This window comes from Aspergillus ambiguus (assembly GCF_047715705.1).
Source record: "Aspergillus ambiguus strain CBS 117.58 unplaced genomic scaffold BDV59scaffold_6, whole genome shotgun sequence".
Lineage (NCBI taxonomy): Eukaryota > Fungi > Ascomycota > Eurotiomycetes > Eurotiales > Aspergillaceae > Aspergillus > Aspergillus ambiguus.
In genome coordinates, this window is record NW_027395519.1 from 801,073 (window position 1) to 824,037 (window position 22,965).

The 22,965-nt window shown below is 49.6% G+C and overlaps 8 protein-coding genes across 8 annotated transcripts; 5 read left to right on the forward strand and 3 right to left on the reverse strand.

The window, feature by feature from the left end:
- The first annotated feature begins 197 nt into the window (after positions 1–197).
- Positions 198–1,743, forward strand: BDV59DRAFT_145222 (serine/threonine-protein phosphatase 2A activator). The gene has a single exon (XM_073687257.1). It carries the CDS (start codon positions 287–289, stop codon positions 1,550–1,552), a length of 1,266 nt encoding a protein of 421 aa, XP_073550619.1. The 5' UTR covers positions 198–286; the 3' UTR covers positions 1,553–1,743.
- On the reverse strand, positions 1,706–6,477 carry BDV59DRAFT_211379 (uncharacterized protein; the record flags this gene model as incomplete). Its single annotated transcript, XM_073695787.1, has 9 exons — positions 1,706–1,762; positions 1,836–2,954; positions 2,991–3,083; positions 3,163–3,639; positions 3,695–5,036; positions 5,070–5,222; positions 5,253–5,332; positions 5,386–5,736; positions 5,770–6,477. Coding segments are annotated over 9 exons (4,380 nt in total), but the record flags the coding sequence as incomplete, so codon positions are not given.
- Positions 6,478–7,267: 790 nt separating this feature from the next.
- On the reverse strand, positions 7,268–7,764 carry BDV59DRAFT_173284 (uncharacterized protein). Its single transcript, XM_073688868.1, has one exon. It carries the CDS (start codon positions 7,676–7,678, stop codon positions 7,352–7,354), a length of 327 nt encoding a protein of 108 aa, XP_073550621.1. The 5' UTR covers positions 7,679–7,764; the 3' UTR covers positions 7,268–7,351.
- Positions 7,765–8,160: 396 nt separating this feature from the next.
- On the forward strand, positions 8,161–9,295 carry BDV59DRAFT_211383 (aminoglycoside phosphotransferase family protein). Its single transcript, XM_073695788.1, has 2 exons — positions 8,161–8,590; positions 8,645–9,295. Exons 1-2 carry the CDS (start codon positions 8,213–8,215, stop codon positions 9,149–9,151), a joined length of 885 nt encoding a protein of 294 aa, XP_073550622.1. The 5' UTR covers positions 8,161–8,212; the 3' UTR covers positions 9,152–9,295.
- A 3,041-nt stretch (positions 9,296–12,336) lies between these two features.
- Positions 12,337–13,992, reverse strand: BDV59DRAFT_173285 (uncharacterized protein). The gene is made up of 2 exons (XM_073688869.1): positions 13,586–13,992; positions 12,337–13,531 (listed from the first exon to the last, which is right to left on the reverse strand). Exons 1-2 carry the CDS (start codon positions 13,894–13,896, stop codon positions 12,466–12,468), a joined length of 1,377 nt encoding a protein of 458 aa, XP_073550623.1. The 5' UTR covers positions 13,897–13,992; the 3' UTR covers positions 12,337–12,465.
- A 1,044-nt stretch (positions 13,993–15,036) lies between these two features.
- On the forward strand, positions 15,037–15,947 carry BDV59DRAFT_173288 (uncharacterized protein). The gene has a single exon (XM_073688870.1). The coding sequence runs from the start codon at positions 15,380–15,382 to the stop codon at positions 15,758–15,760; it is 381 nt and encodes a 126-aa protein (XP_073550624.1). The 5' UTR covers positions 15,037–15,379; the 3' UTR covers positions 15,761–15,947.
- Positions 15,948–17,749: 1,802 nt separating this feature from the next.
- BDV59DRAFT_199838 (uncharacterized protein) lies at positions 17,750–18,673 on the forward strand (the record flags this gene model as incomplete). The annotated part of the gene is made up of 1 exon (XM_073693441.1): positions 17,750–18,673. The coding sequence occupies one exon, from the start codon at positions 17,750–17,752 to the stop codon at positions 18,671–18,673; it is 924 nt and encodes a 307-aa protein (XP_073550625.1).
- Positions 18,674–19,406: 733 nt separating this feature from the next.
- Positions 19,407–19,962, forward strand: BDV59DRAFT_199839 (uncharacterized protein; the record flags this gene model as incomplete). The annotated part of the gene is made up of 3 exons (XM_073693442.1): positions 19,407–19,703; positions 19,792–19,889; positions 19,941–19,962. The coding sequence occupies 3 exons, from the start codon at positions 19,407–19,409 to the stop codon at positions 19,960–19,962; spliced, it is 417 nt and encodes a 138-aa protein (XP_073550626.1).
- Between the last annotated feature and the right edge of the window lie 3,003 nt (positions 19,963–22,965).

Here is a 22,965-nt window from a genome sequence, read left to right on the forward strand (position 1 = left end):
ATCACGCGCTTCGGAGACCATCGCACTAGTCTGTATCGGGATAGGTACCTATGCAGATCACATGATGATCGCTCCCGCTAGTCTGTTTCTGGATGTTCATTGGAGCTCTCCGGTTACAGTAGGCGGTCAATTCCCTGTTCTGCCAGCCGACGGGAGCCGCCTTATGTCATCCCCCGCCGCCATCCAAGTTGTCGCGTATAACGTACAACTTTGATCCTTCTGCATCCTTCATCTGCCAACCATCCTGATTCTGTCAGCTGAGCTCGCTCGGCTATTCCCACTCATCATGGCTTCAGAGGTGGCTCCACAACCAAAGGTCGATCTGTCCAAGAAGCTCTCCGAACTGCGCTCCAATCGCCGCAAATCCCAACCCGGTGCTACCACCGCTGGCTCCAGAGAACCTGCTCCAGTCACCCCGCCTCTGCCTGAACTCCCGAACCTCTCCTCCCACCATTATGCACGGCCAGTGCGCCGAATTTTATCCAGACACGACCATGAGCTCTTCCTTTCCTCGCCAACCTACACTCTCGTCCTTGCGTTCATTTTCGGCCTCTCAGATTCCGTCCGCGGATACGCAATCACAGACATCGACAGCCGACCCACCCCTCCGCACATCTCCAACATCCTCACCGTCCTAGAACGCATACGCTCCCTTCTCGATCAGCACCCCTCTATCGACCAGGGGGGATCGAGGTTCGGCAACCCCGCATTCCGCGATCTCTTTGACGATGTTGCCACGCAGAGCGCCGCGTGGCACCGCGACATCCTCGGCCTGCAGGACGCCTCTGCCATCGACGAGATCTCAACTTACCTCGTGCACTCGCTCGGCTCGCGGGATCGCCTCGACTACGGCTCGGGCCACGAGCTGAATTTTATGATGTGGCTGCTGTGTCTTCGGCAGATGCAGGTCTTCTCTGCTCCCGATTTCCGAATGGTCGTCTTCCGCGTCTACGTCAGCTACATGCGTCTGATGCGACAGGTGCAGAGCACGTATTACCTGGAACCAGCCGGCTCGCACGGTGTCTGGGGTCTCGACGATTACCACTTCATGCCGTTCTTGTTCGGGGCCGCCCAGCTCGTCGGGCATCCGTATATCACGCCGCTCGGGATTCATAACACTGCCGTGCTAGACGAAGAAGGAGACAAATTCATCTATCTCGATCAGGTGCGGTGGGTAGACAGTGTCAAGACTGTGAAGGGGTTGCGATGGCACAGTCCCATGCTGGACGATATTTCCGGGGCAAAGAACTGGGGCAAGATCGAGGCTGGCATGAAGAAAATGTTCATTAAAGAAGTACTCGGCAAGCTCCCAATTATGCAGCACTTCCTATTTGGCAGCTTGCTCCCGGCTTCCCCAGAAATGGGAGAGCTGACGGGCGATGTCGACGGCGATGCGCATTGTCATGACCATGAAGATGGCCATGCCCATGGCCGGCATACTGATCACTTCGGCGACTGCTGTGGAATCAAGGTGCCGAGCACGGTGGCTGCGGGAGCCGAGATGCGGAAACGTATTGGAGGTTCAAACCTCCGGCCGATACCGTTCGACTAGGTTTATGATTTTATGACAGGAGTTGGATTAGACTGGGATTACGAAATGTCATTTATGTACAGATGAGGTCAGAAGTTCCTTCATAACGTCTATATTTTAGATTGCTATACACAGAGTTGGAGTTACCAAGTAACCACAGGAATCTCGCTGAGTCTACACAGAAGAATAGAATCTTTCCGGTGCTAGAGCCACAGGAAACCATCTTTCCATCTGGAGACCATTTTATTGGGCATTTCAGATCTGTGAGAGTACTGTGCGATTTGCATCGCAGTCCGTCCGTCACATCCCATATCTCCAGCGCCCTCGTTTCTGTCCGAATACATGCAAGTCTCTTGCTATCTGGAGAGAATGCTAGTCCCTTGACTTTTTGGTCGGGTTGTGTCAAAGTGTGAAGGGGTGTGTGGGTCCGGACATTCCAAATTATGATGAGGGGAGGCTTGCTTGAAGGACCTGAATCAGAATCAGGACTAACCTCCTTGAATCCGTATGCTAGAAGGCTGCCATCTGGACTGAACGCCCATATCCCCAAACCAAGATCATGGTCGCTCCAAACGCACTTTCTAGTTGCAGTGTCCCACAACTCCCCTCCACTTGAGTGGGACGTAAGAAGCAAATCTCCATCTGGGGAAAACAACATCCGACGATTAAGCCTTGCCCAGCCCCGGTAGCCGGGAACAATCTTCACAGATAGATCACTTCTGTCTGGCACTTCCGAATCACCACGCACTATGAAGACGTCCTCAACCACATCATGAAGCACGCCGGCTTTGAAATCCCAGAGACTAATCATACCACCCCTGAAAGAGGCAGCCGTGGTATGGCTGGGCGATAGAATAAATCCTTCGAGGTAACGGGTATTGTCTCCGGGTTTCTTGAACCCTGGTATTGATTGCGTAGTAAGATCCCACAGCCGGATCGCACCTCTCGACGCAATTGCCAAGATGCCATTATCTGGCGAAAATAACGCTTGGTACCAACTCTCGCGGTTGTCAATCTCTCTGAGCAATGTTCCTGTGGCAGTGTCCCAAACACGAATGGGCCCACCACCAAGCAGACCACCTGAACTCGTCAATGCCGCCATCTCTGTGAAGAGCTTGCCATCTGCGGATAATCTCAACCCACTGCAATTCGCACCCAATGTTCTCAAGAGCTTCCCGGATGCAAAATCCCAGGCATGGACATTCTTGCCGCTCGATAATAGGATCTTGTTATCCGGCAAGAACACAATATCATGACAAGATGCAACTTCCAGCTTGCGTATTAAAGTTCCTTTGGCCATATCCCAGATCCTTATTATACTTAAGCCAGACGAAGTGGATAAAGTAGCAATCACCCTGACGTCGTTGGAGAACGCAACGCGATCGCAATGAGCACCACCATCAGCTTCATTGTCACAGAGTTCCTTTCGCAAATGCGTTCAAGTGTCCCAGATCCGGACTATATCATCATTAGATCCCGAAGCTAGTAGTTGGCCATCCGAGGAGAATGTCAAGGTGTTTATCGTGGAGTGATTGTCAAATGGCTCGATAGCCTTCCCGTTTACCACATCAATCAATTGTATTTTTTTTTTTAGATGCACAGGCGGCCATTGACCTGTCATGGGAGAAGACATGACTATTGCAATACGGATATTCAAGTAAGGATTTGACCTCCTGTCGGAGTTCGTCTGTGGCCAGGTCCCAGACTCGTAAATTCCCCTGGTAAGATAGAGATAGTAGGGATTCTCCATTGGGGGAAAATGCGACCGCTCCTCCACTAGCCAAAGGTTTAAAAGTCTTCAGCAGAGTACCAGCGGTGACGTCCCAAATTCGGACAGATTTCGACGCAACCAGCTTTCCATCTGGAGATAAGGCCCAGCCTTCAAATGTCTGTAGCAAAGGACTCCATTCCCTTTCTACCGCAGGGAGGCTGCTATACGACTTGGGGATCTTTTTCTGAAACTGTTTTCGAATGACACTCATTTCCGGGCAATAGACCAGAGCTGAACGGTAGATTTGTAAGGGCGCAGTTTCGATTACTGTTCGGAACGTGAGAAGAAACCGCCTAGCGTCCTGAACGAAGTTGCGGAGCTCTGTCCTCCCTGTATCCTATATTGTGATGTTAACTTGAGAAAGGCGGCAATGAGATAGATCAACTGCTTACAGGCAAGCTAGAAATATACTCCGTAAGTGACATCAGGGCAGAAGCAGCTTCATGCATCCTATGACTGGCACTCAAAAACTCAATCCAGTTGAGAAAGTGAGTTTTAAGGAAGTTGTGGACTTCCCCATTGTCACCAGGATCAGAGGCAGAGTGCTGAAGATGATCGACCCAATATAAACCTGCGTACTGGAGATGGAAAGGGGCCTGGGAGCGATCAACGTCCGCGGGACCTGCAGATGGGTTTAGAAGGCCATAGAAGTTCTCCTGCAGCTTGTACGATAGAGTATCAATGCAAGCTTTGAAAACCCTGTAGTGTGCGGTTTTTTGACAGATCCAGAAATTTATGTCGGAACATCTCTGTTGGTCAAGGAGGAAATCACGGAACGATAGGTGCAGGAGCTTGACTGTGCCCTTTTGGTCTTCGTTGATCGATAACACGGAATAAAGCCCATTGAATGTGTCGTCTAACTCAGACTCGTCCAAGGTTAAGAAGTGGCTGAGCGCAGTTTTCGATAAAGGTTCAAACAGAACAACGATGGACCCGATGATTTTCTTGAAAGAACCACAGATCAGTTTGATCTCTTCATCTGTCGCACCATTAATTACAGAGAACACCAGTATACGACGGTACATGGCGTCCAAGTTGTGCTGCGGTGTCCCGCCTGCGAGCTTTTCGTCAAGGATCAGGTCCAAGCGAAGTTTTGCTCGACGCAGGGTCAAACCAGGCTCTTGGAAGAAGCGGCATGTAGTGGCTGCAAAGATCCATAAGCCATCAGCCTTCAAAGCAAGCTTGGTCGTTGTCGTTTTGCCGGGCCAGTCTTCTGGCAGATTATTTGCTTTGCGAGCCTCAGCCATTCCGTGCCTTAGAAATCTTGTTATATCGTCTTCCTTGCTGGCGTCAGACATGAAAGGGATCTTGTGCAAGTCTTGTTCGTGGACTTCACAGCGATCGTGTATTCCACGAAAAGCAGAGAAAATGTGCACCTCTGGGCGGCTTGTAATAAAGATTCGTAATCTGATAGTGCTTAGACCCTGAGACTGAGACTGCACAAAACGCGCCAGTAGTCTTTGAATATCCGTTTTCTCACATTCGTCAAGCGCGTCTATTACTATGACCAAGGTTAAGGGCAAGAGGGCCTGTCTTTGTAATGAGAGAAGAGGCTGTAGAATTAAATAATTCCACTGGTCGCTCATGCTCTGGTTGACTATATCTGGGTAATCTGATAGAGCCTGGCAAATCGCATTCTTCGTGTCGGGCAATACAATCGCAAGCTGTCTACAGATGGTCGTAAAAAGCTTATTGGCGTTATTGCGCTCTTTTTTCCCCTGGTCAAAGAAAAAACTTGCACCGAGGCACAGACATTCAGGAGACGACGTCCCCTTCACCAAGGGCTGACGATTGTGACAAGCAGCAGCAACTGTCCGGGAGATGGTGGACTTTCCTGTGCCCGCCATTCCCTTCAACCAGTATATCTGGATGCTCTCGCCCGTCGGGGATTGGTACCATTCCTGGATACGACTCAGTGTGCTAACCTGGGTATCTTCCAGGCACCGGGACTTCGTCTCATCCTCGTTGGAATTAAAAGCAGCCCCGCTTGAGACTGGCAGTCTGTCCAGGAGGTGGATTTGCTTGGTTTCCTTTGAATTATCAGTAATGACACTATCAAAAGTCGAATGGAAAGGCACCATACCCTCGTCTCGTCCCTGACCTGGGCCATCACATCCAGCGACTCGCCCAGCCGACGCCGCATTTTATCCACTTCGCGGTGGATATCCTTCAAGGTGTGACGACCCAAGGCATCTAGATCCTGGGCGATATATTTGTCAATGCTAGTGATGGTCTGTAACAAATCTCTCCAGTCGTCGGAAACACCCAAATCGTCCACGAAGCGGTAATATCCGGATTTACAGAAGTGCTGAGCGAGTCTTATCTGAAACCCAAGGATTTCTGCGTACAACTTGACGGTTTGCGCTCTGACTGATGCTCCAAGCTCTTCCGGGGGGTGTTTGAGGCACATCCGACGAGCTCCGGGAGTATATCTCTAATTAGTACGCTCAATCAGTTTATATCGAACCAGTATGTTGGAGATCTCTTCGAATGCTGACATAGCATCCTCGTCCTGCACGACGGCTTTCGCAACTGGGTGTAAAAGCAGCAAGGCTCCAGCCCACGCCAAGGCCGCATGGGGCTCAACACTGACTGCTGTCGAGATGAATTCTTTCACCGAGCGTATGGCGTGCACCGCGCGACGGGCCTGTTCTCTGATCACCAACTCCTTTCCTGCCACCGTGATCTTGAACTGAGAGTCCTCTATCTCCTCCAGTCGGTCCTCGACGAGGGATTGCAGAAGCGGAAGAGGATGCGATTCAGCCCGCACGGCATCCTCATTCCTGCTCTGCTGCAGGAGGAAGGTCTCATAGGTATGGATCAGGTCACCATTTTCTTTCTGGAGTTTCTCGTAAGCTTCTCGCCAGCAGCATTGAAGCTCTAGGTGCCGTGGAGGAGGTTTGACATCTTTAGGCTCTGTTTGGACGGCCGATGGCTGGTTGGGAGGTTCGACTGGCGGCGGCTGCGCATCAAGCACTGGCGGCTTTACGGTCGTAGGTCTGCCTGGAGGTTTGGGAGATGATCCTCGCAAAGCGTGCGTAACATTGTGTAGTTTCTTTCGGAAGTGCATGGTCAAGTTACCAGGCCTCAACCATCCTAGAATCCCAAGACCGGAACCAAGAAATATAATGGCTATGAGTGGTGTCTGAGGTAAATGGAAATAGGTTTTTTTTTGACAAGTTTTGGGTGGCTTTTTCGGTAGTCGTTCAAGTTGGGTGGTGACACGCAGGTTGGTGGAAGACGAATCGATCGAGCTGTCCGTCTGCTCGCGTTAGACCTAATGATAGCGGGGTAAATCATTCGGGCCTACATAGTATTGGCCTACGGAGTGTGTTATATGATGGCCAGCAAAAGGAAGCAAAGACCCACCCTCAGCTCAGCATCTGTCGATCCACCGGCGATGTTGCTCGAGATGTTGGTCTGGTAGTCGACAGCAGATAATATTGTAGACGGGGATGTCCATGTTATTTTGTATTCTGCTGAGTTTGCAAGTGCCTTCATACAGATCAATGGATCATCTATCTTGTCTCCCTGTAGTTACCAATTCGGCTGCCAGGTCAGGGGAATAAGATTTATCGACATGGTCCGTACTTGATATATCACCCGGTTACCTTCTTGGCAATCGTCGAGCCCAAACATCGCTTTCAAGCAAAATGAACGAATCAACTTGGGCTGGATATCACGTACTTCTTGAGCATACCATATTCTTCACAGTATAAAGGAGTATAGACGTTGTATAGAGCGTATGGTATACTTCTGTCTAATCGGACATAAGAGCCGACCCTCCAACTTGACATATCCCACTTGATCAGAGTATTTTCTCCCACCACAACCACCACAATGGCCATCCTCGTCTCCCTATTCGCTCAAACCCAACCGGCTCTCCTGGCCGAACACGCCGTCAAAGTCTCCTCCAGTCCCCTCACCACCACCGCCGCCGCCTCCGTCTCCCCGCCGGCTATGCGCCGACCCCGGGAAGAAGGAGAAGGGGAGCAGTCGCGAGAAGGATAAGGAGCGGGACGCCAAAGGCGGCGGGCCCGAGGGCGTGGTCATCCGTGCTGGGGAGCGCGCGGTGTGGGTTCCGTTCGGGCAGCGCGGCGGGCACGGAGGGCGGGCCAAGGAGGACGACGAGGCGGTGGAGGAGCTCTGGGGGAAGAAGGTCTGGCTGCGAGTGGCGCTCGCGATTCGGAGAGATGTGGTGTGGTCAATGGCTGACAGGTGCGTGCAGGATCAAGTTGGCGAACGACGTGTGTGGACGGTGAGTTCTCGCAGTGTCGCGGACAGACAGATAGGCCGACGACGGCGGCGCTGAGACAACCAGGATGAACCAAACGATGGAGAAGATGGCCGAAATGACCGACGCCGGCTGAACGCATTTCATGCGCGTTGCCTTCGGCCGCACCACGCCGCTGGCACCCGCCACCGATCCCGATATCGACGCCGTCGACTTCCAGGACACGATACTGAACGACTCGCAGAAGGAGGCGATCCGGTTTACGCTTACGGCGCGGGATATTACGCTAATCCACATCCCGCCGGGCACGGGTAAGACGTATACGCTAATTAAGCTAGTCGTGTAGCTGGTGCGTAGCGGATAGTGGGCGCTCGTGTACGGGCCGTCGAGTATCTCTATAAACAATATTGTCGAGCGCATGGCGTCGAAGGAGGTGTCGGTAGTACGTATTTGATATCTATCGCGACTGCTACCGTCCGTGTTAGACTACTCGCTGGAGGTGCTGACGCAGATATCATCATACTATTGGTGCATTGCGCCCCTCCTGTGGCCGAGTTGTCTATTTGAGTGACTGTGCGTCCACAGAATTGTCAACCTTTGGAACCAAACCTTCAAGAAACACCCATACACTCTTCTACCCGAGAATCTCTCACATTATCTTGTCCATAGTACGACAATGAACCCATATGTAACTGAACCGGAACACATCCCGGCCACCGACTTGTACGCGGACGTTCCGCTCTACGGAAGGTATCGGCCCAAACCAGGCGATTTTTCTGTTACGCCAGAGTATATCGGCTGCCAATCTTCCGACGCAATGCGATACTGGGAGTCAGTGGTTATTCTCTGCGATAAGTCTACTCGAATTTACCCTGCTGACGAAGGTGGTCGTGATGTGTTCGCCCTTGGGAATGTCATTGTTAAATCAAGCCATCTCCATAACACACAAGAGATCGATTATTCGTTTGCCGATGCCAATGAGGTTAACGCCATCTCTATTGCCGAGGACATTCTTAGAAATATTAGAGTACCGAAAATTTACTTCTCTGGCAAGGTATTGATTCATCGGATACTTTTAATTGTGCTCTTAATACTTATATTACCTTAGATACGTGGCCGCCAAGTGCTGATCCAAGAAAGACTGCCAGGTGTGGCTTTAAGTGTTGCATGGCAATATCTCTCCAAAAGCCAAAAAGAGTCATTCAAAGAACAGGCGCGAGAGATACTTCAACAACTACATACTATTAAGCCTCATGATGGACGCCGGGTTCAGTCTCATGTTCTCCAAGATCCTAAAATCCTCAGTAATGGCCGGATCAATCCTCTGGAAGGAGAGATCCTCTTTTCCGACACTAGCAATGACTCAGATTTAAGCTTTATGCATAATGACTTTACCCAATCCAATTGTATTGTTGATAATGATAAGATCGTGGGACTTATCGATTGGGAAATGGCTGGATTCTTCAGTTGGAAGACGGCTAGCGAAGTTCATCGGAGGATTCGAACTCCTCAAAGGGAACATTTTGTGAATGCATCTCTGAGCGAAGAAAGCCTTCAGGATATTATGTTTTGGAATGATCTCTATGATTGTGAGCTTCCTAGATGTCAAGGTTAGCCGATGTTAGTTCAAATAGACCGAAGGACTGCTTCTTTTCCTCAAGATATACAATTGAGAGAAGAACAACTGACCAACATTCTTACTCTTGACCCGATATCTTTTCGAGGGCGTCGCTTAGTGAAATGCGCGCTTTTAGATCCGTCTTTGTCAGGTCATTGCTGATAGACTGTAACCTTTCGCCGAAACTGCCAGTGCCCAGTTTTCCGGCCATAGTCGAGAGTAGTTTCCCATAAGCCCAACAGTCTGTAGCGACGCGATTGTCAAATGACGTGCTAGCAGGAGCCGTTGCAGCGTTTCGTTGAATGATCTTTTGCATCTCGGGTGAGAGCCATTCCCATTCATACCCACCAGTGCCACTGATATCAATCAGGATAGCATTCTTATTCGCATCAAAAACGATATTCGATGGTTTGATGTCAAGGTGAGTCCGTCGCTGGATGTGCAATGTCTGCAATGCTCTCCCAGTCTGTAGAGCCCATCGTCGTAGAAACGAATCATCTTGGTCTTCATGCTGTGATAGAATTTGCTCAAGAGAGCCTCCCGGATAGTATTCAAGGAGAAATCCTGTTATAACTGGCGACGAGATAGTTGATATATGAGTCTTGTACGGGTTCTCAGATATAACGAGCCTAATCAGTTGTGCTATGTTCGGCTGTCCGCGAAATTGTGTTAGGGCGGTAATCTCGTTCAGGATATGTTCAGTGTCTCCTGATACATAGATAGGGCGGTTAATTTTTTTATATGCGAAGCTCATCTGCTTGAAACGGATTATAGAGACGGCTGGGGCGATGACCTCGTCGTCTTCTAGATGACTAGCTTCAATGATAGGAAGATCTTGAGCTTGGTCCAGAATCGGGTATATAATTCTCCCCGGGTCTTCTTCAATCCGGAAGGACATTCGATGGGCAATAGATAAAAACAAATTGGCCTCTGTCTGATAGTTATTTGGAACAATCCGAATCGGAATCGGCTTATGGCTTTGCTCAGCCAAGATTAGACTGATGCGAGTCACAGTATCGTCCAGCAGATCTAATTGACCAAAGTCAATAGCCTTGATGAACTCCTGAAACATAGAGCGGCGGTTAAGGTAGCGTAATTTTAGTATTGACTCCGGTAGTGACCAAGCTATCTCAACTTTGATCCACCATGAAGAGGAGTCATCGTGGAAAATCAGGGTCTGTGAAGGATGATCGCCATTCCAATCTTGAAATTGTTTGAATTCCAACTTGTGAGATGAAGAAACAATTTTTGGGGGCATCTCGTTTTGTTGGATATGAGGAAGAGTTTTGTGGATGTCTAAAGTCGAGAGATGAATTGAATTGGGACTGAGGAAGGGGTGAGAGCTCATTAAGTATTTACGCACGATCCGTGTCACCACTCAACACATACACTGTAACCCACTGGTCGCATCTCATACTGTTAACTAGTAGCAATACTGTAGTTACATAATAACTGAAAACAATCCCTTACATAATGCTAAGATCGGGAGACGGTGTGATGGGACGCGTGTTTCTGGCGATTTACATATCCTGTTGGGGGTTCTCCAATGTAGTAAACGAAGTGCCCCCACAGGACTGAGGCCGATGGCGATTTCAAGTACTAGTAGTACTGTTCTCCAACGAAGTAACAATAGCGCGTTACCATAATTGTCATTACCACCATATAATATATCCGCCATTGCTTGCACTTAAAAAAATTCTCGCGTTTTCCAACCTGAGATAGGAATCATCGGATATGGCAGGGGTATGTCGTAGCGATGCAGATCAAAGGGAGAACTTAGCCTCAGGGGTGTATCGCTTGAAATTAAGTCAGTTAACGTCAAAATGAATTCGTCACAAGTTTTGTTTGGATGAGGCCAGAAGTTGCCAATCAATAAATCGATAAAATAGAACGTCAACCCAGTAATTCAAGCGACGGATTGCTCTGTTGGTGTGGGTTGTTCTCTTAGCCATGAGTGTGCGTCGTGTCCACAAAGAAATCAACTTAACTTAGGATTATTAGAATAAGACGACCGTTTTAAAAAGAGAATTATCTTTGTGAGGATCCTCTTGTGAGGAAATCTACCATTAAGACCCGACCTGATATGGAGCGCCAGCCAAGAGGAAAAAGCTCATGTATACCACCCTCTAAGACGGTGCTGGTAACCAGACCTCCCAATCAAAACCTCTGCGCTTACAATCCCTCATGGATCATAGCGTCATCATGGCTTGACTACCCTGAATCCCGTGAAGGCCTACAGGCCGCAACGACCGCAGATTTTGATCTGGTCTTGATTTGGGATAGACGGCAGTTCCAAGCGACTTCGGGTTGTTGGTATAAAGTCAGAAGCTAGTATGGCCTTCTCCGCGATATCCTCCACAAGGTCGTCGTATATCATCTCACAGGTCTGTAGTGTAGGGAAAAGGCCCACTTTTAACAATAGCCATGGGGTCTCTCTAATTGAATCATATCTAGTCCGTGAACTTGAGCTCAATCAGGCGAGGAAAACCCCGGATGTACCTCCTCCCTGCCATCCTCGACAAGCGCTCTTTGGAGCTGGATATGAGATCTGCAGTGATCGAACTCCATCAATCTTACCATGCGACACAAACAAGAGGAGTAACAAGCCCCAGGGCCGTGATTTAAGGCTTCCTTCGCGATATAAAGATGGCATACTGACCGTGGCAAGAATAGCTGGATGGATTCATCTTCGATGCATGGACTTTGATTTGTACTTTATTTAGCGATATAGCATGGATTGTAGATACATCGATAGATATAAGCGGATGATACATGTTCATACCAGGTGCGAAGAGGATAGGATTGCCCTATTGGACCACATCTGGAGCCCTATAATGGTCATGCTTTTCACCTCAAGCTAAAACCGCCGCGTCCCAGGTGTGTCTGCGGTACGAGATGCTGTTCAGAACCAGAGTAAGATGCATCAGATAGAAGCTGGGTTTCCATTCGCCTCCGATCGCTCCGGACTCCTTGCTAGGTATCGGGGGTAGTATTGCAAATAAACCCAGTGCCAGGCAGAAGCGGCGAAAGTATATCTAGCAAAATGCCGGTCTGCAAGAAGGTTATGCACACAATGTATCGGCATTTTTTTCAGTTATGTATATTACTTGGGATACGTTGATGAATCTGAATGTGATAACGGGTTGGGTCCAGATAGATATGTTGGTCACTAGTTAGCAAGGCTCATGTAAAAGTATCACAATTCCGTTGTGATTTATGTCATTTGTGCCCCTCCTCTGTGATATAAGAATAGATACCATTTTCACCTATACGTATGCTCCTCGATTCTTCTATGAAGAAACCATGCGAGATTATTCCACCGGCCAACCACCTGGCATGACTTCTGACTCTTGCTCAAATAGATCCCAAAATTCGCCTGCATAAGAATCAGAACATCCAGAAAACCATATGTTCCAGTCAGAAGGGTTTGCGCCATAAACAATATTGATCAGTCGTGTCCAGCGCCTCCCGTCGACATCGAAAACATCTCTTTGAACATTTCCGCTCTTCCAAAGATTCACCTCCTTCCGCCCAAATCTACTTAAATTAACGCCAGCAGCCTTCAATTCCGTCAACCAACATCTCAAAGCCGTCACACAAGCCGATTGGCCATTTCTTCGTCTGTTCTCATGATAGAAATATCCTCGAAGAAATGCAATCAATGTCGTCTTCTGATCAACAATCTGGTGCAAATCAATCTCAGCAAGCAAGAACTCACGAAACAGATAATTCCATGACTCGCAGAGTTCCTCCAGCTTATTGAATTCATCGCACTTTATCCACGAAGCTTCGAACTGTTTTCCCCCGTGGAATGGCTTCCGCGCAGAACTGGCGCAGTGTTGCATTATAGCCTGACTTCCACCAATTTTCTGTGCCACACAATGCACCAATGTTACTCTCTCTGAATAATCCTCCGAAGACCACTCTTGTCGAAGCATTTTTGCGTCTAAATCACCCTCTCCTAGGACTGTCCGAATCATTTCGGGCATATGATAGGCGTCCCAGACACCGGACGCCGCGCGAGCAGCTACTGCGACTCGTATCCATTTTGGCATTTGGTAAAAACTTGGACAGCATCTTTGTTGACAAAAAAGAAACTCTTCAGCTGTTCCGTGAAATTCTGATAGAAATCCACTGATCGTTTCGTCTGATGTTTCGTAGAGCGTCTGCTCCGAGCGACAAAGAAGGGTCCGAAGAGAAGGGAGCAGAGGAAACCCTTCTCCTCCCCCAAGACTCCCAGACCATACCAAGTATTGAAGAGGCGTCACGGGATGGCTGAAGTTGCCCCCAATAGACATGTCTGCTCCTTCGTTCAGGAGATACTCGAGAACGGCATGCCTCTTTGGTCCATGCGCATACTTGAAACTAATGAGTATCCTGGTTTGTTTCAGTTATTGAGTTATTGATGAGCTTACATGAAGTAAAGTATACCCATTTATGTCAATTCGATCGAAAGGCGAAGCCTGCTTAGAGGCAAAAAGTCTCTGCAGACCTTGGATGTCGCCATACGAAGCGAAATAAACCGCTTCTGATTCGAGCGGAATTGAGTTGTATGTTCGAAAGACCCATTTCCAGCCGTCAGGAAATCTCAGACCACTTAGTTCCAAAACTTTGGTAGTCATCCAAGGCGGAAGAGAAGCACGCCACACAAAAGCCTTGTCCCGAAAGCTATGGGCGTCCCTGCTGCGGGCTATTTCAGCTGCGGCATAGTGTCTTTTCGTAGGATAGAACATAGGGTGCATTCTTTGGCAGCCGGGTTCAGGTATAATTGAAGAGTCTTTCAGCTGGCGTACTATCTCTTGGGCTATCAATTCAGGTCGGGTTTTCAAAAAAGCTCTAAATGAATGTCATCTTTTTTTTTACTAGAGATAGGCGATGGATTATTACAGACCTTATGTAACATTGATGGGACAGTAAGAGTAACCTAATCACATCCTGTAGTCGTGATTTGTACTTCTCTATCTTGCTCCTTCGCATCACCAGCTTTATCATGGCATAAGAATGAGATATTCGAGAGCCGGATTGAACATCTTGGACTAAATCTTTGTACGTTGTTTCCAAACTGACAGCAGCTTCCCTGCAAAACTCCAAACTTTGCTGAACGTGCTTGCTATCGTTTAGGCCCGGTGTAATCGGCTTTTGCACAAACTCGGCCTCAATGTCACTTAAGACGAGACCGAGTATCTCGATATCTCTCACAAGCCAATTAATGTCACTGGGTAAATTGCGAATTTGCTCACAGAAGTCCTTTAGACAAGCGATAGAGCTTGTGAGTTGCGCCACAACAGTCCCGAAGGTGACAGCGCTTGCGATCACACCAACAAGTTCAGCCATCGCTATAGTAGAGCGGATATGGATATGAGGGTGGTGAAGACAAAAGGAATGTGCGGCTTGAAGATGAAGTCCAAAAATATGTCTTTACGTAGCTCACGAGGGCGAGTAATGCCTATAAATCCACCGTCGCTCGGGGCTGGACTGATTCTCACTCTGCACAGCCCCTTTTGTCGGCGCCAAAAACTGTTTCAGTCCTACTGGAGCACAATTTTATGGGCCCAGAAACTGCCAACACCGCCGTGCTTGAGGTCACAGCTTACAGACGGGAGCCAATCGAAAAATTTACTTGAACAACGCCGAATCAAGTGAGCGTGCAGAGCCCAGTTTCAAGGTATTACCCAAATCAGCAAAGAAGAATCCTTTTCGAGCTGATTTGGATTCTCGGGGGAACCATACCGAAACTGTACAGATCTATCATGGTTGACAGTTAATGTATATTCTCTTAGGGGCCTCAACTGAGAGATGGAGAAGAGAACATGCCATATTGCCGATGACTAGTTTGCTCAGGTTGCACGGAAGCTCACCCTCTTCGGCCCGGGCTCTCTTATCGACACCCGCGCAACCTACCCCGAAACGTACGGCGCCACAGCCCTCCGCAACGACAACAATCACCTCGAGTGGTGGCCAGTCCACAGTAGCGCTTGCATCGACCTCAGCCCCCTGCGCCACCTTCTCCCCTCCGTAAGCGGAATCAGCCGCTGCATCGACAACTCCGACGGCGGGGAAAACAGGTCGAGAATCAGATACCAGATCGTCTACTGGCTGGAGAACTTCCTCGAGCGGACTAAGTCGCTAGAAAACGCATCTAATGCCGCCCCCTACATCTCCATAGAAACGTGGTTGGAGAATAACGCTGGTTCCACAGGTTCATTTGATCTCGGTAATCTCACGATGAGCTTTGATATGGGCGCCGATTCGCAGGTACCCGTGATCTCTCTCGTGGGTGTGGTAGTTTTCTCAGTTCTGCTCGCTATCCACCTTCTGATTCTCCTTTTGTTGGCCATCTACGCGGCTTGGTCGCAACGCTGGACGAATAAACTGGATTCATTCGCGATGATGTGTATCGGCGCGTCGATTTCGCACCATGTGCCGCTTCTAATGGCTTACAGGTTGGACTTTGTGAAGGAGTTGAAGGAGGTGCCGGGGTGCATGGGGTGGATGGGGGATCAAATGCCTGAGGGTGAGGAGGTCGGTGTTTTGGGGCTTGGTGGGCCAGTGCGGTTGAGGAAGGGGAAGAAATATGCTTCGTACGATCAGAAGCCGGTCTATTAGACATGGACGTGAATACCTAGTCTGTGCAGGAAGATTGCGAGATTTCAGCGTTGATTATCGGCGGTGTGCTTTTGAAAGTAGACGGCTGGGTGCGAAACCCTAAGGGGCGACCTTGGAACATTAATGTAGGGTTCGGTTATTGATCGTGAAGCAAACTAAATATACACATACAAAAAGAGATATATCAACAACAGGCTGGCGGTCAGGTCCCCCAGTTCCTCTCTGCCACACGCCCGATCGCCACAAGCCTCTGTACATCAAAAAACTATCGCCGCCCTATCTTTACCAATGTTGAAGTAAACCGACATATCCACTCCGAGATGCCCACGACAAAATCATCTAGACAAATATCGTAATAAAGACACCACCCTTAATCCTAATTATTTGCCCAAGTTAAATGTTTTGAAAAGCTACGCACCATATCTCTAGCTACATTAGCGTTTGGTAAGTCCCGTATTCTCCATCTAGTAGAACTGTAATAACGACGTAGTACCCCTCCACCTCTCCCACAACCGATTTCTCCTAGGGACTTCAATTCTATGGGAAGCTGGAGTGGGGATATGTTATTCGGCAGATAAGTGGAGTCCATTTGGAGAAGGATTTGATCATTGGTATCGCCCTACTCCAAACACAATGTTATGGATAAATTTTTGGATAGATATGGCTATTAAAGGCATATAGTGTCTCAGATGCCTCGTTACAACAATAGAATATCCTGAAAAAGAAAGTATGCACGATATGTTGCTCAACACTTTATTAGTCCAACGGGGACCTGGAGTGGGCTGTCGATCACTAGGAAACTAAAATAGCCTATGTCAGGCTATTGGGCCTCAGGGTCTCCTAATATCATCTACTAGACTGGACAAAACGGCGAAAGCGGGATTTGAATCCTTCGACTAGGATGGAATATTTATCAGATGCCACGTCCGAATGCCAGCTCAGTGGGGTTCATTTTGTTTTGCAATACACACCGTGAAGTGATCGATAGTGCATACGAGGAGGACTTCCGTACTACCACAACTGTCAGAGTAATATACTAACGCTTGGAGCCTAGATTACACGGAATAGGACCTGGTGGGTTCTGGATATTTCCGGAGCACCACTCATCAAAGGTACTGCGTACGCTCGCTATGACAGTCGCTTAACTACCTGGCCCCCAAGCTATAGTACACTAAGGGTCTACACTCCCCATCTACACGTGGGTTTTGGCCCCAACATGAGTTCAGCTGCGTCTTCTTTTGAGACATGAATGTCCACATCCAGCCAGCCATAAGTGGATTTTGAACATGCCGGGAATTCTGAAAGGGCACTGACCCTTTTACTTCCGCCTGTGCATGAAGTGAATGTCCAATTTGACTCACGTATAGTAAAAATGCCGTTGCAGTTCTCCAGAGAGGTAGTAAAATAATCAGAGCCGGACCTAGTTTTACAAAATTTGGAGCCTGTATCATTATAGTGCAGGATAACCAGACATTAACCACTGTCAGCCGGCCTGTCCGAGAGATATAGTGGGACTGGATTATCTTGGGGCTCATAACACAGACGGGGGTCGGTGATCCTCCTAGCAAATCCACTAAATGTGTTCCACTATATCCATGCATTACCAGTAGGCATCTACTGCATACGGAGTATAGGTGGGTGCTCGCCAGTCAGTCACCCTAACGGCATCCGAAAATGCGGCATGGCCCCCGCCTTAAACGGGGCATCATATGGCAGAGCACTACTCTAACTGTCATGATCCATATTTGACCGGACTAGAACGACCTAAAGTTCCTTGCCACGAACTACAGTAAGTATAGATCAACGAGTTCCAGATTGCCCTCGGCATCGCCGCCGGTACTCACTTCTCCGGTCTAGAAAACATAAATAGTCGCTAGAGTCACCAGGGGATGTCTAGAAACCAGCAACACACTCATTTACATCACTGCTCAATATCCGGGATTACATTCGTTTTGTTCATCTTGGAAAATATCTATCTATCGAATCACCATGGTCAACGCCAAATTTGCCATTACGCTGGCTATGGCGTACTCCGGGGCCATGGCCGCCTCCCTTCCTCGACCGGGCCTCAACCCTTCGCCCGCCGCGGTCCAGGAGTGTGCGAAGAGAGATGCGGCGTGCCGCACTGCCCCTGGCGCCAACATGGCCGTCTGCTCCTCCGAGAACGCGATGTGTGAGTCGGCCATCAACCGCCAATGCGAACAGGACTTCCAGCAATGCCGTCGATCTCCCGACGCCAACATCTCTACATGCGCCGCTGATAAGTCCAAGTGCGATAGGCTCAGTCTGGAAATCCTTTCTGGCGGCAGCAGCAGCAGCACTACCCCTGTTGCTAGCAGCAGTGCAACCCCGACACCTTCTCTGGGACCTTCTCAAGCTACTGCCCCCCAATGCGTTATCCAGGGTTGCACTGACCGGGACAACGCCTGCCGCACCGCTCCTGGTGCCAACATGGCCGTGTGCGCCTCGAAGAACGCCATGTGCCAGGATGCGGCTACCCTGCAATGCGAGAGCTCCTACGCCAAATGCCAGCAGAACGGTGGAGACGACGCCAACTGCAAGGCCCAGAGGCGCGACTGTAATATCCTCAGCCACAGCCTCCATTCCTGCACCAGCTTGACTTCCTCCACGCCCGTCGCGACTCCCTCCGCCACCCCGGCGACTGGCAGCTCGGACTGTGAACAGGAGTACAATGCTTGCCGTACTGCCCCTGGGGCTAACATGGCCGTATGTGCTGCCCGCAAGGCCAACTGTGATGAGAAGACAGGCCCCACTGCGTCTTCGACCGCTACTCCTTCCATTACTCCGACTTCTCTGCCCAATATGCCTGTCTTCACTGGTGCAGCTAGCCGTACTGGCGCAGTGAGTATCTCGACGCTTGGGTTGGTTGCTATTGCCCTGGGCTTTTTCTGATTGGTTGGTTAGTATCTTTCTATCTCCTTCTAGTTGAAGCTGTGTGGTTGTTTTGAAGGGTCTGGGGACTGCTGGTGGGGGAGCTTGTAGTTGGAGAGTATGGTTGTTGTCTGCATGCGCAAAGCGTAGCAGTGAGATATTATTTCTGCCTTTCTAATATTCTTTTACATATTATTAAATTTAAAACCAATGACTGGGAATAAAAATGGTCTAGCCGAAGTATCAGCTACTAAAGTGTCCAAACTATGGAAGTATGGGTAGTAATGGGGAGTTAAGTTGCCTGGAAATAGCATGTCTACGAGTATCTAGCACGTCTTCGACTACTTTAGTATAATGCTGCAGGCGAGAAGTAAGAAGATATTACAAACATTACGCGGATGTTTTGGATATCGTCACCGATGAAGTCTATCAAAGAGGCTCAAGTCATATCACATTCATATAGGTAAGAACAAATGAAACAATGTTACGTAGCCCATGTAGTCTCTGGCAGTGTTGGGCTGCATCTGAGCACCACAGAAATGTTGCCACTGATGCTACCAGTATTAGTCTCAGGAATATGAATTTTCATATTGTAGTGCAAATTATGGGAACAGACGGCCTCTTGAAGATAGTCTATAGTGCATCCGTAAATCACGTGATATTACCATTTTTGGAGCTTCCGCCACTGGAGCGTTCGCCCAGAATACATCCAACTGCTCGCACCCCCACGGCCAATATCCTACACACAGCCGAGATGGCGCCGGGCGATGAATACTCCGTCGGCGGGGGCGGAAAGCTCAAGCTGAAGGGCTCTAAGGTGAGCGATGGACGAGTAGAAAAGAAAAAGAAGAAATCGAAGAAGAACAAGGAAGAATCTCAGCCGCCAGCGACAGCCACATCGACATCAACTCCCGGCGAGGAGTCGGCCGTGTCGACTCCGGTGGTTGATGAGAAACAGGACAGAACTGAGCCTGAGGGTTCGCCCGCAGGAGATGTTGTCGCTGGGAAGACCGAGGCGGAGAGGAAACATGAAGAGGCAAGGCGCAAGAGGGTATGTCTTCCTGTCCCCCCGATGATTCTCCTCCCCCTTTTTATGATTCTTCGCTTGTCATTTGACGGCTGTGCTAACCGGTTGGCAGCTGCAAGAACGCCTGAAGCGTGACGGGGTCAAAACCCACAAGGAGCGGGTGGAAGAACTGAACAAGTATCTCAGCCGGTTAAGCGAACATCATGACATGTAAGTCGAACTTTTATGCGTTGCCATGTCAGGTTGCTAACTTCTGTCTAGGCCCAAGATCGGACCGGGTTAGCGTCAACCTTCGATCATGTTGGTTCCCATGCGTTGAGCTTTATGGTTTACGGTTTCCTGGAATGTCCGTACCCAGAGCCATATATTCAATACAAACTTTGAATTAAATTTAGCCACAAATTCCCACCTCCCACCATCCGACGATGTGAAAGGCTACGTTCTCCAAGCTCAGTGGCTGGATGTGGATGCGGGCGGGCGGCTACGCAAACCAGCTGCAGCCAGGCTCTCTACGTGCAATTGCCAGCGGGAATGGCGGATGGGTCAGAGAAGATGCTGTATGTACCTATGATCGCTTGGCTATGTGACACGCCAATAAGAGACCAGTCGAAACCAATCGCCAATCTATCCAGGTAGATGACTGGAAAGCGACCCAAAACACAACGTATAGGAAACTAGGCCTGCATCATCCGCTCGGGACGATGTCAACCCATGTAGACCAAAGACAAGAACCAAACCCACACCCCCGGTGTCAACGCCACGCGTATGGAAGCCAGATGAAGAGATAACCAAGAAGAGAAGAATAGGAAACCACCCAGACCGAACTGTGAAGGAGACTCGAAGGAGCTATCGCCCATGCAGAAGTTGCTAATAAGGAAGAAACCGAACTGCCCCATATGAGGCGGAACACCGTGCTAATTTCGGGCGAGTCGAACGATGGCGATCGCCCGAAACGAGAGACAACAAAAAAAAAGGACAAGAGATAGGTGGAGGCTGACAGAACCGGCCCAGCATGAATGCCTATACACCCTTGATGACCTGGGTGCGTTCGCTATTCAGCTTGTCGGCATTGCGGGCGTGAGACTCCTTCTTGCAGTCTTCTAGGCCGGTGCAGGAATGGGCTTCCAACATTCGGTGTTTTGAGCAGTAGTGGCCACTGCAGAAACTGCAGTCTCCGACGATGCGTTGGGCGGCTTCCTTGCAATCCTTGAAATTGCAACGAGGCTTGCGGGGGGCCATGTTGGGCGGTGGTGGTTGTGGTGGCAAGAGGTGGAAGTCGGATAAGGGGCCGGAGTCGGAGGAAGAGCGATAAGCGTGGAGGTCGACGTCACTCCGGATGAACGATTGATAGGAAGAGGAGAGAAAGTAGGAAGCAAGAGGAGAGAAATCAGGAAGAAGAGGAGAGAGGGAGAGAAAGGAGGCGAAGAGGTATTTAAGAAGGACGGTGGGAGGCCGAATGGACGAGAATGACGTGGAACGACCAGTAGGTCAGGAGGAGAGAGGCGAAGTAGGTAGACGGAGTAGTGGCAGATAAGACAGGCAGATAAGGCCGGGAGAACGGGGGAGAGTAGAACTTATAGAGGTGAATTCGGGCGAGAGCAAACCGACGATCGGAAGCGACGGGAGAGCAAAAAAGGCAGCCAAACAAGGGAAAAAAAGGGGACAGAGAGACAAAGGAGGCGAAAGACGACAGGCAAAGTCAATTTATACAGACGGAAGAGGAAGACGGGGATGCTGAGTCACTCCGCTTCGAGACGGTGGCCGAAAGTGAGGCAAATCCGCGGTGGAGCCAGAAGCTTCCAGGTGGTAGAGGATTCAGGTAATTTCCTCTGAATAATAAGGAGACTATTTGACCCAGCGACTAGTGTGGTTCGTCTGGAAGATCCGGAGTATCTGACGCCGTCTACTTGCGTATATGTCGGATTCTTAATTTCCTGAGATGCGACAGACAGAATAAAAATAACAACAAGAGAGCCTGACTCTCGAGTCGGTCATCCGTTCGTGCACCTGTTCCCCCTTTCTCCTCCTCGGGAATCCAGTTCCCTCTGGCCGACTGGACATGGACGGGTTGTCCTTTCTAGACCATCGACGCCGTATCGACCAGCTCCCTAGGTAGATAGATACCTAGATACCTATACCTGGAACAATCCTGTCCATAATCCAGGCTCCGTATTGGCCACCGGAGACTGAACAAGGCCTCCATGATTGGCCCACAGGCTTTGCATTTCACCATCCAGGTACACCCGACGCAGTGGGTATCTCCTCTTCAGCGTCTCGCCCAAGTATGTATCCATGTACCCAGCCAGTATGGATGGATGTCCATATTCAGGAACTGCCTCGGCGACTGGATGAGCGGATTAAGCGAGTCCAGGTGTCCTTACGCCTGAATCATTGGGTCTGCGCCACCACCCACGGCCTCACGTGATGCATCCATGGCGAGCAGTGGAGATGGTCATTAGATCATCCCAGTAGAAGCCATGGAGAAGAGCGTGACGGTTACATGAATGGATTGGATGTACCTGGATGACCGACGACGTCAGGATCGTCGATAGAGTCAGCCACCACTACTAGTTACTACTACTCCGGGCAGTACCTACATGCCGGTTGACTCCCTGCGATGACCTGTTCATTGAATCATCACCAGGCCATTTAAATTAAATAGAACATAGTCCCCGACTAGCAGGGGGTAATCCTCAAAGCTATGACCCCCTCACCAGATAAAGTCGGATCCATGGATGGACGAAATCCTTCGTCTCAATTGTTGGACACCGACCATGTCCTCTGCTCAGGCCTCACCTTGGGCATAAAACCAGACGCCCGTCTTGTCCTTCCGCACAGGCATGTGTTCAGAGTCAGCGGGATTCCAGATCGACACGAACAGAGCATTCATTCTGCTGGTCGGCGCCAGGCAGACGATCATTCCCTGATTCCGAGGATGGAGCATGCGGGTAAACCGCCAGCTCAACACCTGACCCCCTTCAGACGCCGTAATTTACTCCTCGCACCACCACTAGTCCGCCAGATATCGACTCCCATCGGTCTGTTCTCACCTTTCCTGCCATCCCTGCAACCAAAAAGAAAAATGTTCCCCCCTCCCGGTGGGGACCTGCGAGGAAGATTCCCATGAAAAACCCTCAGCTCATCCGGCACTGCTTGCGTCTACCCGCTGGGGTCGTGACGAAGTCGTCGTCCTGAGGGTCCCTGCACCGTCTCGGACTTAGACTTCCATTTCTTCAACTATTCTCTGGCCGCGATCGGATCGACAACTGTGGATCCAGTCCGTCTA